This window comes from Balaenoptera musculus, chromosome 16 (assembly GCF_009873245.2).
Source record: "Balaenoptera musculus isolate JJ_BM4_2016_0621 chromosome 16, mBalMus1.pri.v3, whole genome shotgun sequence".
In the NCBI taxonomy this organism is placed as follows: Eukaryota; Metazoa; Chordata; class Mammalia; order Artiodactyla; family Balaenopteridae; genus Balaenoptera; species Balaenoptera musculus.
Genome location: NC_045800.1, coordinates 47,770,834 through 47,782,595, shown reverse-complemented (window position 1 = coordinate 47,782,595; position 11,762 = coordinate 47,770,834). Strand labels below are relative to the sequence as shown.

At 44.7% G+C, this 11,762-nt stretch overlaps 1 protein-coding gene across 1 annotated transcript; it reads left to right on the top strand.

Moving 5' to 3' along the window:
- Positions 1-474: 474 nt before the first annotated feature.
- On the top strand, positions 475-9,740 carry C16H10orf53 (chromosome 16 C10orf53 homolog). Its single transcript, XM_036827855.1, is given in 3 exon segments — positions 475-571; positions 8,904-9,023; positions 9,676-9,740. Coding segments are annotated over 3 exon segments (282 nt in total).
- Positions 9,741-11,762: the final 2,022 nt, after the last annotated feature.

Genomic DNA, 11,762 nt, shown 5'->3' with positions numbered 1-11,762 from the left:
CTTGGCACCTCTGACACTCAGTTTTGTAAATACAAATTACAACCTATATCATAGAAACGGTAAAATGATTAAACGAGATAACATGGAAGGTGCTTAGCTTGTCGCCTGACACATACTTTCTGTAACTAGCTGTAAACGCTGGCTATTGTTGTTATTTATCATTAACACTTGCCATACCAAGTTGAAATTCCGTGTTTACCGGGCTGCGCCAGTTACGAGAGCAAGTGGCCTTTTTGCACACCAGCAGCGGGCACACAGTAGTTGGTGCAGGCATTCAAGAAGGGAGACTCCTCACCCCCAGTCCCTACGCCAGGCACTTGGCAGAGGACTTGGGGTGCAGGGGATCTTCGAGCTCCACGCCCACCCTCCGTGGCCCCTCCCACCCACGCACGACCGCGCCCATTCCCAAGGGCCTGAAAAGCAGTTGCCTAGCAGTGTGTATTGCCCCGTATTGCCCTGGCAGGAGGCCCGGCCATGCCCAGGAACGCGTCGGTCATCATGCCCTAGGGGCCGTACAGCTCAGTCGGCCTGTCAGTGGAGCACCGCACCTACCGCCTGGAGGGCCTGCTAGGTAGGCAGCTAAGCGCCAAAGGGCCACCCAGCTGAGTGCGCCCAGGTGCACCCCAGCCTCTGAGCATCTGTGCAGGCCGTGCCCTCTGCCTAGACTTCCTTCATTCCTCAGACCTAGACCGAGTGCTACTTCCTCTGGAAAGTCGGCCCTAAGCCCCACAGCTGCAGGATGTTTTAGCATCTTCCTCTGGCTTCTGCTGCCTCAGTATTAGAGCGGGAAGAAACATACACTGTGAGCCCACTGGGTGCTGGGTAGTAAATGCAAATTATCTGGATAGAAAATATTACGTACCCTGCTTTACACATTGGGAAACTGAGAAGCAGGAATATTAAGTGACTTTTCCAAGGTACGTGGCTGAAAAATGGCAGAGAGTCTGTCCCTTGATCATCCATTCACGCAACAAACCTTCACTGAGCAAGTAATATGTGTTGGACACTCTTCCAGGTACTGGGGACACACTGGTGAACATGATACGTGTCCTTAAAGTGACTGTGTCATTGTTGACTGCTAACTGACAGCTGTGCCAAGGGTCTGACACAGGAGCGTAATCATAGTGGGACCTGCCACTGGCCATAATTGGAGGGGAGAGGACAGAGATCTGGAAAGGTTTACTTGCCTGAATTACATCTGAGTTGAGCTTTAAAGAATGAGGAGAAGCTAACCAAGTAAAGAAAGAAAGAGCATTCCGGATTGGGGGACTAATATCTGCAAAGGCTGGAAGCATGAACAAATGACCTATGTATTTGTTGAACTGATGCGAAGATGAGGCTAGAGAGGTGGACAGGGGCCAGATCCTGCAGGGCTGTGTAGTATTAGGCAGGGGAATGAAACTGTGGCTGCTGTGAGTAGAACTGATTAGAGGGGGCCAAGAATGGAAGCAGGGAGACAAGGGACTGTTGTGGTGGCCCAGGGGAGAGATGATAGTAGCTTGGACCAGCACAGCCTTAAAGGGGTGGTGGGTTAAAGTAAAAGTAACAGTACTCCCTAAGAGGATGGAGATGGGAGGCGAGGTTCAGGGGGCTGTGCTCCAGATCCAGTCAGTGTCTGGCTAGAAAACCCTAGAGTTCACAAAAACACTGTTTGAACTAATAAAAAAAATCAGCACAGTTTAACTATACAGAATCAACACACAGGAATTCCCTGGTGGCGCAGTGGTTAAGAATCCGCCTGCCAATGCAGGGGACACAGGTTCGAGCCCTGGTCCGGGAAGATCCCACATGCCACGGAGCAACTAAGCCCGTGCACGACAACTACTGAGCATGCGTGCCTAGAGCCCGTGCTCCACAACAAGAGAAGCCACCACAACAAAGAATAGCCCCTGCTCGCTGCAACTAAAGCCCACGTGCAGCAACGAAGACCCAATGCAGCCAAAAAGTAATTAATTAATTTAAAAATATCAACACACAAAAATCAATTGTAATTCTGTAACTAGCAATGAACCGTCTCAAAAGGAAATTAACAATTCCATTTACAATAGCATCTAAAAGAACAAAACACATATGAACAGATCTAACCAAGGAGGTGCAAATCTTATACACTGAAAACTACAAAAATTGCTAAAAGAAATCAAAGAAAACCTAGGTAAATGGAAAAATATACCATGTGCATGGATTGAAAGACTTAATACTGTTAAGATGACAATACTTCCCAAAGCAGTATACAGATTCAATGCAATTCCTATCAAAATCTCAATGGTGGTGTTTTTGCAGAAATGGAAAAACTCATCCTAAAATTCATAGGTAATTTCAAGGGACTGAGACTAGCCCAAACCATCTTGAGAAAGAACAAAGTTGGAGGTATCACACTTACTGATTTCATAACTTACTCAAAGTTACAGTAATCAAAATAGTGTGGTACTGTCATAAGGATAAGTATATAGACCAATGGAATAGAATCGAGAGTCTAGAAGTAAACCATCACCTTTATAGTCAATTGACTTTTGTCGTGAGAGTCAGGACTATTCAATGCGTAAAGAACATTCTCTTTAACAATTTCTACTGGGGAAAGTGGATATCTACATGAATATATTTTGAATGAAGTTAGACCCTTATACCATATATAAAAATTAACTCAAAATTGATCAGAGGTCTAAGTTTAGAAACTAAAAAACTCTTAGAAGGAAACATAGGGGCAAATCTGAATGACCTTAGATTTGGCAAGTATGTCTTGAACACCAAAAGCATAGGCAACAAAACAAAAAACAGAACAATTGAAATTCATTACAGTTAAAAACTTTTGTGCATCGAAGGACACTACTAAGAAAGTGAAACGACAATCTATAGAATGGGAGAAAAGATTTGCAAATCATATATCTGCAGTCAGGACCTCTCAGTGTCATTGGGATGCTTAATAGGCATCTCGGACCAATATGTCCAAAATATCTAAACCAGCCTCCTAATACTCACCAGTGCCTCCTGCATTTTTTCCATCTCGGTTCATAGCAGCGCCATTCTTTCACCTACTCAAACCAAAAACCTTGCAGGCATCTTTCTCTCCTCTCTTTCCCTCACACTCCCCATCTAGTCTAGCAGCACATTCTGTTGGCTCTATCTTCAAAGTATCCCGACAGAATTCAACCACGCCTTAACCTCCCTGCCACCACCCTCGGCCTCTTTGTCCAAGCCACCGTCAGTCATCTCTTGCCTGGATCACCGCCCTGGCCTCCTCACTGAGCTCCCTGTGACCACCTTGTCCCCTGCAGTATGTTCTCAAAGCCAGGTGTTGCCATTAAACCTGAGTCAGAGCATGGCCCTTGCCTCCGAGAGCATTCTGGTTGCTCCTTCAGTGACCTGCCAGGCTCCTGATGACTTCCCTGACCTCATTTCCCCCTGTTGCTACTTACCCTCTCGGACCAGGGCTCAACCCCGTGTCCCCTGCATTGGCAGGCAGATTCTTAACCACTGCGCCACCAGGGAAATCCCTGGTCTTTTCTCTTTACTCTCTCAGCCTTCAGGTCTTTCTCAAAAGTCACCTTCACAGACAGGTCTTCCTTGAGCATCTCCATTGACAATGTCGACACTTCCCTCAGCCTCCCTCTTCCTTATCTCCCTTCCCTCCTCTTTTATTTCTTCCTAGCACTCATTAGTACCCAACGCAACATATATTTCACCTATTTCTCTTGTTATCCTTCTCTCCTACCGGGATGAATGCTTCAGGGGCTCAGGGATTCTTGTTTGTTCTGTTCTCTGCTGTGTCCCAGAGTCTGGAACTGTGCCTGGCATATCTGAAGGACTGATAAATACTAGTTAAAATGAACCTGCATGGAGCGAATGCTGGAACCACAGAAGGTGAGACTGTGGAAGAAGCAAGGGAAGTCAGAACCAGGCAGACCACAGGACATGGGCAGTGGTCCCTCTGAGGGCTGCAACGGTAGGAGAGAACCTGGAGGTACAGAAGGCAAGTGAGATGAGGATTTCAAGAAGAAAATAGCTAATAGGCACCAAACTGTTAGCAGGAGTTATCTCTAGAAAAAGATAAATCCATGGTTGATGAAAGACATAGAGTGTTCCCAAAGACCTGTGATGGGAGGGGAAGTTGGCACAGTAACTTTGGGGGGCAACCTGGCAGTGTCTTAAAATTTAACTGTATACTGTAGAATCCAGCTACTCCATTTCTCAATTTCATAAATATATAAAAACTCGCACATGTACATGGAAACATGCCCATGAAGATTTTCTGCATTCCTTGGTCATCTTGAAAAATTGGAAACAACCGGAAAAAGGAATGACTGGATATATTGCTGTACATCTGTCACATGAAACGCAACACGGCAGATCTGTGTGCACTGATGGGGCTGGATTGCCACAACCATTGTGTTAAAGGAATAAAGCATATTCCTGAATTTTATGTACACTATGAGCTCACTTCCACTGAAAAAGACAAAAGGAGGGGGAGGGGAAGAATTATAGGCGATTTTTAAATCTATGTCCTTTACTTTTCTGTAATTTTTAAGGTTTTTAAGAACTCATCAGTCTGCATTACATTTATAATCTGATAAAATTTTAGAGTTTAAAATATGTTTTTACCAGCACAAGTGTTTTAAGAAGCAAGAAAGGAGATAGGTCAGAGCATGAATCTGCTGGAAGGGTGGGGGAGAACCGGGTGAGCCATTGAATGTGCTAATGGGTCTTCGCCTCTGAGGATGCAAGTTCAGGAGAAGGTGGGCAGAGGCTCCAACTGCAGGAGGTAAAGGAGTGGTAGAGATGAGGAAATAGAGAGCCCAGGCAGCTCTTCCCACAGTAGGGGAGGGGAAGGCGTATTTTAAGAGGATCAAGGGGAGAATTTTTATGGTTGAAGGAGACTTGAGTATTGCAAGGTATCAGCAGGTGGTTGATTTTTAAAGTTAGCTTTGTATATCCCTGAATGGTAGTTCATATAATACTGGCAGCCAACATTTACTGAGGGCTGGTGGCAAATGCCGGGGTGTTAACAGAAGCAAAGCAGGGAGCATCTGCTCCCCTTTCTCTGTTCAACACTCCCCCCATCACTTTAGACCCAACTAACATCACACCAAGCACAGAGTGGTGCATTTGCAGGCTCTCATTTGTAAAATCTGCCTCTGAGTTCTGTGCATTTCTTTAAAAATCATAGCCCTTTATCATTTCCCGAAACCCTGCTGGCTTTGGAAATATGCCTGATCTCTCCTGAACTTACCATGCCTTAAGCAATCTGAAAAGTTTATTTCTTTCTTTATTACCCATGAATTATAATAGCTTAGCAAAAATGTCCTGACTATGGCCTCAATACTGATGAAATTAAACTAACTAATGCTTAACAAGAAGTGTTAATTTCCCTCGCCATGGTTGTTTCTTGCCTGCTGTACTTAAGTCTGCCAAATGACCTGCTAAAAAGGAAAAGACTCATAAGAATAGAATCCATCCTTATTTAGCTAAGTTGCTCTGTGTGCCATCCTCCTGTCCCTAGCTATGCATTAGCTACACACGTTAATAGTCATTAGCTTTGCATCTGTGCCGAGCAGAGGAGGGGGAGATGCCTGTCTGTTTGCCTTGACTTCCTAACCAGGAACATGTAAATCATTTGCAGGTGGCGCACAATTCCACCAGTACTGAGAAGGGGGAGACTTTTCCATATCCCTCCAGCTCACCCAAATCCCCCTTGAAGAATGAGATGCCACTTCAAAGAGTCAGGTTTTCTGCGGGTGGCCTTACAGATTCTGGTTGATTTATGCTGGAGTTAGCCACTGCCTTTGCAAAGACTTTGTTGCATGGAGTATATTTATCTGACCTTTCTTTGAATAGACAACCCATAGCAGCTCATAGGAAAAAAAATGGGTCCTCCATGTAGAGAGGTGGCATTTGGATGAGCTGCAGGAATTCTGGTGCTTCTCCGAGTTTGATCCCTTAGGCCTGCACTGGCCGCCCTACAGCTGGGCTCAACACATCCTGGAGTGGTGAGAAGGAGACAGGTATCCTGAGGATGAGTAGATGAAGTAGACTCGGAGGTGGCTTATCGCTTTAATAAGACTCAGATTTATGTCACTCGGGGTCCAAAAGAGTCGTTGGAGGTGCCCAGCGCCATTAGGAGCTTGTTTATTCAACAAGCTGTATTAACACCAGGCCCGGGGGGGGGGGGTAGGGGGAGGACGTACTGTGGTCAGTGAAGGAGACACGGGGCTTTGTAAGGCAAAGTGAGAACTGACATGCTCTGTTGAGGAGGATTTCTTCCTGTAGGGCTTCATTTGCTCAGATGTTGAGGCATATTCCCATTTTTGGCACTGCCACCACCTCCATAGGGTGGGTTATTCGGTGGATTAAACCCTATTTCTTAGGTAAACCTTGCCACGAAAGAGTGCTGCTGTTCTCATAAAACAAACCCCAAACGCAGATGTTACATGAGGCTTGGTGAGATGTGCTCTGCAGGGAAAGAGCCATAGCAGGCTGTGGGGTACATACCTTCCCGGGTCTCCTTCTACAGAGCCCCTCCTCCCTTACACTGTGGTCACAGGGACCGGCCCCAGGTGGAATTTGCACCCCTTCTCTGCAGAACCCCCAGGATTTAGAGAGCTGGTATTGTGTGTTATCAGAATAGAGGTAGCACGTTGCCCCCAGAGGTGGGGTGTAAAGTGGGCATGGAGAAGCTGTTTTGTTCCTGATTTCTCCCAGTCAAATTGAAGTACATGTCCCAGGAGCGTCTTCAGACAATGCAAAGCCAAGGTCATGGAGGCCAAATTGCCTCCTACCTACCAGCTTGCAGCTTTTCCCTCTCTGGCTATAACTCCCCTCTCCAGAGGGGGCGCTGCTGGGGGGAGTATCTGATCCCCAGAAATCTCTGCCCACAAACTGCCTTTATGCCTCCCTGGACGATTCACTGGCCATTCCAAACTGGGTGGACTGCTTCATTTAAACAAGTCACTGGTCCAAACTGAGTGCCTTCCTCTAAAGATGTTTAAGAACAAGACACTTAAATAGGATACAATAACATAAATATGCCAGAGAAAAAGATGCCGGTGTTCTGTAGAGAGAGGTGTTAGCAGTCAGTCACAAGGACAATTAGGGCCACCACTGGGTGCCCAAGGAGCACTATCTTGTTAATGGAGATCCTCGCTGAGTTGCTTTTTGAAGTTCCTTTCCAGAAGTGAAATTAAAATCACGCAATTAAAATGTTCACAGTTGGGGCTGGATGTTCTTGAACTGATTAAAAGATGAAGAAGTGGACATGGCAACATTTTGAAACAGCAATTGTCTCTGTAATTAAATGCAATTAACTGACATAGCTGTTTGCTTTTCTCCACATAGGACTGATTGAAATGCTAAGACTTTAAAAAACATGCCCACCATCTGATTTCTCTTTCCATTCTAACCACAATTCTCACCAACGAATGAAGACTGCCAAAGGTGGTGATTTAGTGAACCAACTCTAACACTGAGGTTATAGGGTGAACATATCAGGAAACATGGGGAGAAATGTGTTGGAGAAAACAGAGCTCCAGGCTGTTCCATGCACATCATTTCTCCTAAACCCATATACCCTTGCATTTCCACAATAGAGAATAAATCTAACAATTTTCCCATAGCTGATCTCTAGAAAAGGAGCTGTTGAATGTAAGTAATAACCAAAATGCGGATTCCAAAGGGGAGAATAAAAATTTAGTCCATTAGCTTTAAAAAAATATTTTTTCCTGATTTTTATAGAAAATCTAGAATATGCTAAAAGAATTTTTTTTTAAGTTTCTCATAATCTCACCACAGAAAGATAATCACTGGATATTTTCTTTTTTCCTAATATATACACATTAATTGCACTGAATACATATTTTTTTTTAATTTATTTATTTAGGCTGCGCTGGATCTTCACTGCTGTGCGCGGGCTTTCTCTAGCTGCAGTGAGCAGGGGCTACTCTTCATTGAGGTGCACGTGCTTCTCACTGCGGTGGCTTCTCATGTGGCGGAGCACGGTCTCTAGGCGCACAAGCTCAGTAGTTGTGGCGCATGGGCTCTAGAGCGCACTGGCTTTGATAGTTGTGGCGCACGGGCCTAGTTGCTCCGTGGCATGTTGGATCTTCCCAGACCAGGGATCAAACCCGTGTCCCCTGCATTGGCAGGTGGATTCTTAACCACTGGACCACCAGGGAAGTCCCTGAATACATATTTTAATATATATTATACATGTACCCTGATTTTTTGCTTATATTACGAATATTTTTCTTGCTATTAAAAATTTATAAACATTTTTGAAATGTCCAAATAAAATCTCATCATATGCATTTGCCACCATTTACTTGACCATCTTCTTATTATTGGGCATGTAAGTTATTCACAGTATTTTGCTATTATAGTAGTACAGAAAGGAATATCTTGTTGCAAAAGTCTGTATTTCTGATTTTTTCCTTAGGGAGCTTTCTTGTAAGTGCAATTTCCTGGGCCAGAGATTAGAATCATTTTTTAATTCTAATTTTTGTGAGGCATTTGAGGCTTTTGGTATGTACTTCCAAATTGCCCTCCAGAAAGGTGACCAATTTGTATTTCCATCATCAGGGTAAGACTTTACCTAATTCCGTATATCCCCTCCAACACTGAGCATCACCTCTGTAAGAAAGGCTCAAAAACTCTTCCTAGAGAAAGCTCATATTTTCACTGATCATATGGCTCTGGGGCAAATCACAACCAAAACCAAAATTTTTCAGGTCTCTGGCTGTGCTTCCCAGCAAAGGGGAGGGCACATCGGGGCCAGTACCAGGTGGGCACCCACCAGGGATGTTGAGTTACAGCCATGAACAACTGGAGAGCAGACCAGTCGCTGCCATCCATGAAGACACCTGCATATCAGGTTCATCTATCCCCATGGCACCCACATCCTTCCCCATCTTTTCCAGCTGTGTTGGCTAAAGATGGACACCAGACCATCCTAGAGAAGATAGAAGACTGCAATGTGGTGGAACTCATGGTGAATGGAGAAGTTGTCTTCCACTGCAACATCAAAGACTTGGAGTTTGGTAAGCCCTTCCCATCAGCATTTTGCCTTCTCTGGGGCACTTCCATTTCTAGTTGAAGTGGTCGATGTGTCCTGCCCATATTCAAATTGGGTTTCTTTCTGAGTTTTAAATTCTTACTCAAAGCCCCATGCTCTGTGGCACATGAATGAGCGCATCCTAAACCATACACAGTAAAGTGCCTGATGCTCTGGGCTTCTTCCCAGAACACTGGAAACAGAAGAGGGATGGAAAGAAAATGAAGTTTTAGCTCTAGACGTCAAATGGGACTGTGCAAATTTAGGGAGAATAGGTTGTTTTGTTGTTTTTCATTTTAATAATGTGTGTTTTATTATTATTTACCTTGAAAATGGTTTTTGTTCTGTTTGATTATTCTATCTAGGCTAGCTAAGACAATCAGAGTTGATATGCCGGCAGTGTATGGCATCATCAGCTACGTTCTATGGATTTCTTTGCCTCAGAGAGCTTCTGGCTCAGCAGGCTGGCATCATGCATGCCTCACTCTGCTCAAAGTAAAAGCTTTCCCAATCCACTAATACTCTATAAAGGCTGGGACCTTTGGAAATGCTCTCCTAGTGGAAGCCGTATGTTTGTCTTATATGACATGACATTGTATATAAAGCTGGCTAAAAGAAAATTATATCTATTTCCCTAGGAGGCGATGGTAAACTAGACCCACTGTGCAAAGAGGCCAGGAGAGCCGTACTAAATACCTACTGATCTCTTCATTGGAACAGGCATCTGAAGTCAGCAGAAGAGCAGGTGCCTCCCGCCGTTCTGCAGTACAAGCAAAAGCGGCCAGTCCAGGCCGTGGATGCTGGGCTCAGGCAAGGCAACACCCCCTGTCCCTCAGCCTGCACAGCCAGGTTTCTCACCTGACTGCAAGGAAACGGGGCCTGCAAAAGTAATAAAACCACACCATTTGCAGCATCTCTCAATCTCAACCCATAGGGAGAGCCCTCCAATATCAGGTACAGGTTGAGCTGAAGGAAATAATAAAAGGTAATCTAATAACAAAGCGCCATCCCTTGCTAATAACGCAAAGTTGCCAGAAGCATCAGAGATTCCACTCTATAGCAGTGAAGAGCTAGGAAGAGGTAGAATTAAGGATAAGGCAGGAGGGGGATGGTGGGAGGGAGAATAGTGGGCTTTGAAAATCTGAACCAGAAGTTAATGTCAGTATTTGGAAACCTGCCTATTCCTACAGGTTTACTTCTTGCTCTCAATAGAATAATATTTAACATTGTAATATATAATTACCTAATGACAAATCTTCATTTATTTTCCTTTAAAACAAGAAAATGATCTGCCTTCTTTTGCATTAGCCAATCCAACAGGCTGGTCTGAAGAGGGCCCGAAAGAGGCCGGGACAGAAGCGGAAAGTGGCTCCCTGTCTCTTTTCTTAGAGGAAAACACAGCCAGCGGAGTTAAAGAAGGGTTTTAGCTGTGGTCAGTGTCAACCTCAGCCGTGTCAAAATGACGTTCATTTTATTTTCAGGATCTTTGCACCAAACTGTAGCATGCGTTCTTAGCTGTAGAGTAAAGGAGAAGGGAGAAATGCAGATATTGATCTAATGATGTTAACCGTGAGGTCATGGTAAGAAGGCATCACAGAAGAAAGCTGGATTCCTTCACAGAAGACTCCGGGCGCTGTGTTTGAAAGAGAAGGGCTTTCAGGGCCTGTGACAGGCAGCGGCTGGCTCTGGGTGCACAGCCCGCAGGAATGCGGGGCCACCCTGCTCCCTGCAGCCTCACTGCACCTGGGGAGCCATCCTTCCCATTGCTCCAGGGAACCTCAAACCCCCCTGCGCCCCAGAACTGCAAAGGCATCTGGTACTCCATGAAACCACTTGGCCAAGTTCTTTCTCGCACGTGATGAAATAGGAGATAGAATTTTCATTTTCAGCCCAAGTTTCACTTTATCAGATTTCATTCAGAGATTACGAATCACTTAGGATGCTGGAAATATTTAATCATCTTTGCTGAGAACCTGAGGCTAAAAACAAGTCTTCTTCCCGGTGTCTGGTGCCGGTTTTCACACGTCTTTAGTAACCCTGGATTTAGTCCCTTTTTCTCAAAGATCAGTTTAAGTTATTATTTGTTTTCATATAAACATTTCACTACAAAAGAAGTACATTTTCATTACAGTAAAATGAAAAACTACAGGTAAAGATAAAGTATAAATTTGATAACATTTTGGTTTATTTCAGTTGGGGTTTCTTCCATTTATATCTGAATGTTCATTAAGAGCTAGACATACATAGAAATGGATTTCACCAATTTGGGATCATGCCGTATGTATCCAATTACGTATCTTTTTTTTAAACTTAACGTTTTATGTTGAACCTCTTCCCATGTGACCAAAACATTTGCTGACTGTCTAAGCATTCATCTTGAACCAGGGAAATTTCTTCCTGCTTGAATGGTGCTTCCTACTTTCACTGCCAAAAGCTCTTCTGCTGGGGTATAAAATTGCAGGCTTTACCATCTGCATTTGGTGTGGTAACTTCAGCTCCTCAGGCTCCAGGACCCCAAAGTTAACTGGTACAAGGGGTCTACCCTGCAGCCACCTTGCCCTGCTCTGACACACCCTCCACCCTGGCCTGTATTTTGTCTCAGAGCAGCGCCCCCATACACCCAACCTGCTCTCCTTTCCCCCACCGCCAGAGTAGAAGGGCTGGTAAGGGGAGGTTGCACACGGTTCTAAGAAAAAACCAAGTGCAGAAAGCTTCTGGGAGATCC